Source organism: Engraulis encrasicolus, chromosome 3 (assembly GCF_034702125.1).
Source record: "Engraulis encrasicolus isolate BLACKSEA-1 chromosome 3, IST_EnEncr_1.0, whole genome shotgun sequence".
Lineage (NCBI taxonomy): Eukaryota > Metazoa > Chordata > Actinopteri > Clupeiformes > Engraulidae > Engraulis > Engraulis encrasicolus.
In genome coordinates this window covers 48377266-48383957 of record NC_085859.1, presented here as the reverse complement: position 1 = coordinate 48383957, position 6692 = coordinate 48377266, and the positions used below count along the sequence as shown (strand labels likewise).

The 6692-nt window shown below is 42.2% G+C and overlaps 1 protein-coding gene across 2 annotated transcripts in view; it reads right to left on the bottom strand.

The window, feature by feature from the left end:
- LOC134446237 (fructose-1,6-bisphosphatase isozyme 2-like) overlaps positions 1 to 5888 on the bottom strand; it is a 13578-nt gene extending 7690 nt beyond the window's left edge. The window contains exons 1-4 of one of the 2 annotated variants that reach the window (XM_063195563.1): positions 5588 to 5888; positions 3063 to 3225; positions 2576 to 2668; positions 912 to 1052 (exon numbers count right to left, since the gene is read on the bottom strand). In XM_063195563.1, the coding sequence (XP_063051633.1) occupies positions 912 to 1052; positions 2576 to 2668; positions 3063 to 3225; positions 5588 to 5760 (570 nt within the window). In that variant the 5' untranslated portion in view covers positions 5761 to 5888. Of the gene's footprint in view, positions 1 to 911; positions 1053 to 2575; positions 2669 to 3062; positions 3226 to 5347; positions 5422 to 5587 lie in introns of those variants that run through there. The other variant, XM_063195564.1, reaches the window with a different exon arrangement.
- Positions 5889 to 6692: the final 804 nt, after the last annotated feature.

Below are 6692 nucleotides of genomic sequence, written 5' to 3'. Positions count from 1 at the left end.
TTATTGCATCTTGGTTCAAGTTTGTGTTGGCTTATGTCAATTGTGAATGATTGACTTCCATTTAAAATGGTGCCACTCGTGAAACTGTGGCCCTGTGCAAATGATTTGTCAAGACAATTACTCTGAATGGGTAAGATGACTTTGTGGAAATGTGAAGATACTGTAGGCCTATATTCAACAGGGTATGTTTGGTTGGCATTGTGCTGTGGTTTTTGGGAATATACCAGGGTACCCCCAGTTCTGTGGCCATCTTGACAACAAAATCCTAGGCTATTGATAGGCCCCCTGAAAAGATATATTTTTAAATTGTGAACGTAAGCTTTAAAATTGTTTTACAAAATTACATTTATTGTCGGGGGCTTTAGATGGTTTTTCAAGTTTGGTAGGGGTTCATGCCATAATACACATACAACACAACATAATAGCCACATGTCTGTGTTACCGGCTGCCACATTGACTACTAGACAAACCAAGTCAAGTCAGATCAAATGTATTCATATAGCATATGATTTGATATGGTAACACAGACTCCACACACACATACATTAGACACTAGGAAACACTGTTCATAAGTGATTTACTTATTGTTTGCCCTTCTTTCAATTTGTTACATGAGCCCTCTGTAGTTTTAGCGTATTTATTTGCACATTAATTTGCACCTAAGCCTTTTTTTTTAGACACTTTTTGTATATATGCATTTTCTATTGGTTATTATACTGTTTTTAAGTGATTCAAAGATTACATTGTTTCTATGTTTATTTATGTTTTGTTTTGTTTTTTTGTCTTTGTGTGTCTTAAGGGGTCCTCAAGTCCTTTCAGCTGTCCTGTCCAGCACTTTGGTCAACTATCTTGTTGCATTTTAAAGTGCTCTATAAATAAACGTTGACTTGACTTGACTTAAGCATACTCACTGGATCCAGCATGAAGAAATTGACCCCAGCCCCAGTACTGAGGGCCACCAGGGTGGCACTGCCATAGAGGGCATAGCCTGCACACACTATGTTGTTGCCCTTCTGCAGAGCATCCTTCTCTGTGGGTTCTCCCTCTGAAGTCTGAGGAAACAATATTCAGGAGGAGACATACACAACCATGCGACAGCACAAGGCACAATGAGTTTTAAAGGTAGAATATGTCACAATTTTAGTAGTTTATTTCCAGAATTTGTGTTGCCCATTCACAAGTTATCATTTTAATTAATACAGTATATCAATTTCTGTACAAATCTCATACATGAAAGGTGGATCTCCATGCCCGCCATTCTGAATAACCAATCATAGACATGTTTGGCTGAAAAGCTTTCTGTAAGTTGGTGAGACCAGTAAATTGTATATGTGTATGGAAGTAAATATTTTATCAATTACATATATATTTTTTTAATCAAATATGTGAATGGGAAGCATACATTTTGAAAATAAAACACCAAAAGTAGGCCCTACACCAGCTCTTTAAAACATATTCACTGTACATCACATAGGTTAATTCTATTGCCATCTTAGCCTATTGTTTTCATTGCGTTGGTTATTGCCATGACTTGTCTGTCAGTAGGCTAAATGTAGGACAAACAAGCAGCAATATCACCATCTAGTGTCAAGATGAATTTACAACAAGATGTGGTTAAAATGTATAGTCAGCCCAAGAAATACGTTTCATGCCGCCCTACCCCTTAAAGAAATGTCACCCTTGTACCACCAAGTTTTAAGAGAGATAGGTGCACATGCACATAGGTGCAATGTAGATATGATTAAAAATGCTGATGCAGTGAAAGGTCAGAAGTATTCCTTCATCCAGACTTGTTTAGAATACCCTTAATTTAGATTTCAATTGAGGGTGGGATTAATACAAAACAACAAGACCAATTGATAAAAGGGATCTTAGCCAGCAGTCTGGATTGGGCTGCTGGGTTCATGGAAAGCTGGCCATCTACCTCGTCAATCTGCATGGGATAATGACAAAACAAACCATCACATTGTCATTTTAACCGGTTGAATTGCTTTATAGTATATCGAGTGTTGCTTTTACAACAACGACAACAACAATACTACTACTACTACTAACAATAATAATAATAATAATAATAATAATAATAATAATAATAATAATAATAATAATAATAATACAATAATAATAATAATTATAATAATTATAATTATAATTATAATTGTTATTTGTACAGCATAATTCATACAAGACATGCAGCGCAATGTGATCTAACAGGTTGATTAAAAAGTAAATAAGTTGATTTAAAAATACAAATATTTGTCAAGAGTTAAGGTATGCTAGGTGGCTATCTCAGAAGTTAAAAATCATAGTAAATTGCCCTTTATTGTTGACTCTTTGTGTGTGTGTGTGTGTGTGTGTGTGTGTGTGTGTGTGTGTGTGTGTGTGTGTGTGTGTGTGTGTGTGTGTGTGTGTGTGTGTGTGTGTGTGTGTGTGTGTGTGTGTGTGTGTGTGTGTGTGTGTGTGTGTGTGTGTGCTCGTGAGCGTGCGTTTGCGTGTGTGTGTGTGTGTGTGTGTGTGTGTGTGTGTGTGAAATGTGTTGAAGCTGGAATGCTGTGGTTGATGTGCAAACGCCTACCCTTTTGTAGATGGCGAAAATAGTTCCAATGGATGCCAGGCAGTCAATGTTGGAGGAGCCATCCAGTGGGTCAAAGCAAACCACATATTTACCCTATGAGTGGGAAAAGAAATTAATGTTTCCTCATTAGTAATTACATATTTATTCATTTATTTATCTATGTATTTATTTATTTCCTCAAAAGTCATGTGCAACACTGTGTTCAAGGCCATTCAGGATCTACAATCACCCCCACCCCCCCAGCCAACTAGTGGAGAGGTTGTTGTATAGCACTCTGTAGCCCCCTGCTGTCTAAAAAGGGCATTACATGTCAGCCACTTGCACCATGAAGTTTACCAACTCAACGCATGTGTATAAAAAATAAAGAAATTAATCATTCAACATTTAGAGATCCACTTCAGACAGTTTTGATGCAGACGCTACTTATTCAACTGCTCCTTCACAATCAGCATCGGTAAGACAATGGCACAGTGTGGCTTTAACTTGCCCTCTTGTCTGCTGGAATGATGACAGCCTCCTTGTTCTCCTCGCTGACCAGGCAACAGGAGCCGAAGGAGGACTTCAGCATGTTGATGCACAGGTCATTGGACAGCACGTCCAACTTCTTCACATCGTCACCTGTTGCGTTGATCTGTCCAGCGATGCCCTGCCTGCAGACAGGGCACATCCAATGTCAGGATTTGGGGGGGAAACACAACACAAGATTTTTTGTGAAATCTGAAATTCAAATAATTTGAGGTTAGGGTGTTTTTTGGGTTAGGGTCCCAACACAGAGATGGCAGGGGCAGGCAGGAGGAAGACACTGAGCAGAGAAAGGCAGCCAGTCACCATCACCGATGGCAAAGAATTTATTTAACCCATTTTAGCTTGATGACTCGAATACATTATTTGACCTTTGGTGCCTGAAGCGACATATACGCTGCATTCAGGCTCTTGAGATTTTAGCTTTTTTAAATACAAATGTGGGTATGTTACAGCTGAATTAACACATTCTAATGCTAGATGAGGGTCTTAAGGTTTAAAATGTTTTATATGCATCAGAGGCTGAGATATTTAGGTTTTTATAGACTGAGGGCAACTCTCCCAACAAGGGCTTAGGCATTCAGCAGGCATATTTTGCAGGTGCTTTAGGCATCAATGGGTTTAAGTGACTCAATTCCATGTATTGTATTTTCATTGCAAACAGGGAGATTTCATAACAACATAATTTGTTTTACCTACGGTCCATCAAAAGTGGTCACTAATGGTCACTCACATCTTTGTCTGGGTGCAGAGAAGGGGCCAGATGATTGATTCATGTAGCCTTTTTAGAACCTAGACCCTTCCTCAACTTGTGGTGTGGGTCCTTCATGTTGTGTGTGGAGTCTCAACCTGTCTCCAGCAGACCCGGTGTGCATTGTGTCTGCAGAACCTGTATCCCCGGAGTCAGTTGTGCTTACATTACATGGATTCTAGTCTTCAGGCCCCTGCCCTGTCCCAGATTTCCTCTGACTCCTCTGGGGACTAGACCTGATTGGCCTGTTTGGTAATTCTGTCCAGGTAGCTACTTGTACTGAAAAGCACCGCCTCAGGACGTTCACTCGCTATTGCGGCACATTGCAGGCAGCCATCTTAAAGATGTATTTTTTTTTGTCTTTTTGACTTTTTTTATGATAGGCTAGTGAAAGTGGTGACAGGAAGCGAGTGGGGAGAGAGAGACGGCGAAGGGCCGGCAAAGAACCCATTCAGGGAATCGAACCCGGGTCAGCCGCATGGCAGAGGAGTGCCCTACCGTTTGGCCACGGCAGGGCCACAGGCAGCAGTCTTATAGGCGTCCTATATACTACCTAATGAATCTGGCATGGGAACTACATAGTGAGATGTTGGCTCACTCTACTCCACCTCAGGACGACTTCTCGTATCGCAGGCATAAAAACAAAAGCATGGCAGCCCTCCCCTCAGGGCCACTGAAGGCTTTGGCTAGGCCCGGGACAAAGTCATCTGAAAGGGCCCACCCACCCACCCAATACATACATGTAATGAGGACCCCATTCTGAGCCCTCCCTCTTTCTGGGCCCGGGACAACTGACCCCTTTCCCCCCCCTGTCAGCTTCCCTGCGCCCCTCCACAGTGGGTAGGCACTGCACACCACACCCATGCGGATGTTTGCCATGCATTATTCAAACAATACTAAGGCATTTATAACCCCTCTGCAGCCTCTCAAGTGAAAGCCAAGGCAGAGTATGTTGAGAAACTTTGTGGTATTGTGTGCGTGTATGATTGAATGATTTTTATTCTTATTCAAACTTTCAGATTTAGTCATTACAGAGTGTGGTTGTGCAGCTGATCAACAACTATACAAAACGTGAGTGAATTGTGCAAAGGCTCCCCAAATAAGATAGAAAAGCTTGTAGGATAACAGGGCCAGTAGTTCATGCATAACTGTGATAAACGAGAGATAAGTAAGTGAATGTCATCTGCCATGAGATCACTTGCAACTCAGTTTCATGAAATAATGAAGATAGTCCATGAAAATGTACACATACCTACAGGTTAAGCTCATGACATTTAATAAATGCCATTATTATCATTACCATTAACAGCTACCATTACATAACATTGCTTAAACGTTGCATGATCCAGTGTTTATTACATGCAAAGGATTATGCATGCAAATATCATTTATGGATATCATCCATGGTCCTGGACCTCTGTCCTGGGCCTAGCACACTCTCTCATAGCTGTGCAGGCCAGGCTGCCCGCCCCCCAGCCGCCCCGCCCGTCAGGACTTACAGGTGAGCCAGGCCCGCCTTCCTCACGGCCGACGAGATGGCTTTGATGGCGGTCAGCATGTGCCAAATTACAGGTTAAGCCCATGCCATTTAAAAAATGTCATTATAAGTGACTACAGCTACCATTACATAACATTGCATGGTCCAGTGTGTATTACATGCAAATATCAGTTATGGATTTCAGCCATGGACCTCTGCCCTGAGCCTAGGCTGTTGCCCCCACCCGCCCGTCAGGACTTACAGGTGAGCCAGGCCCGCCTTCCTCACGGCCGACGAGATGGCTTTGATGGCGAAGGTTAGGGAGTTGATCAGCTGCGTCAGCTCGCCGGTGGAGCCCTTGGCCTGTCGGCCCGTCTCCATGACGAACCGCGTAAGGGTCCATACGTCCGTGTCAAACATAGACTGGTCCGTCATCTTGCCACTGGGTTAAGTCCACGACAGACTGTGCAGCAGGTCTGGGGGAGAGTGAGCGCGTGTGGCTGTGTGTGAGTGAGACACAGACAGTGTGTGAGGGAGGAAGGCTAAGGGAAGCGAGCTCAGACCTCGTGTATAAAGGCCATGGGTTATATTTGTGAGTCAAGCGGTGAGAGGGGTCGGGTAACAGCAGCAGCAGGCAGTGCCCACCAATTAAATGGGACATGGGCAGGGTGTGCTAGACGGAGATACTACTACTCCTTTGGTCGTTCTGTGGTAGCAGACTTCCTAAGACAAAAGAGGACAGTGTTACCAGAGTGGTTTGAAGTGGGCAGTAAGATTCACACACAGATAACATTCACACACCAAAAGTCCACACCAAAAAAGCAGCTTGGAAGCCTTCATTTCATCTTATTCAGATGTTCTGTTCAAAATGAAGTGCAGTACTTGGAGCTAAGCATATACAGGAAGCTTCTGTCTTGGACAAAATGTGTCTGTATTCCATATGTGTGGTAGTTGCATTGAATCAGTATGGGCATAAACGTTCCAACATTTCCTTGTTGAGTTTGCAACTGACATTATTTCTTATTCATTATACATTATTTCATATTATATAGTTGACGTTTGAAGATTTTTAAATAGAGGACACAGGCACAGCTTCAAGTACACCGAACGTGTTTCATATGTCAATGGACCTCTGTGCACTTTATCTGACCTTTAAGAAAAGGTCACTTCTCCTCCTCTAGATATACAGACACTCCAGAGTATGTAGAAATACACAGGGAAGTGTTCATGAAATAACATGTAATAGCATGTAAGATCAAAACAGCTGCCATCATACATCCATCAAGTGTATCAACAGAACGTCAGTGCTACAGCAGAAGACACAAAAGAGATAACTTTTAATCGTTTTCTTCTGTAGGACTGGATTT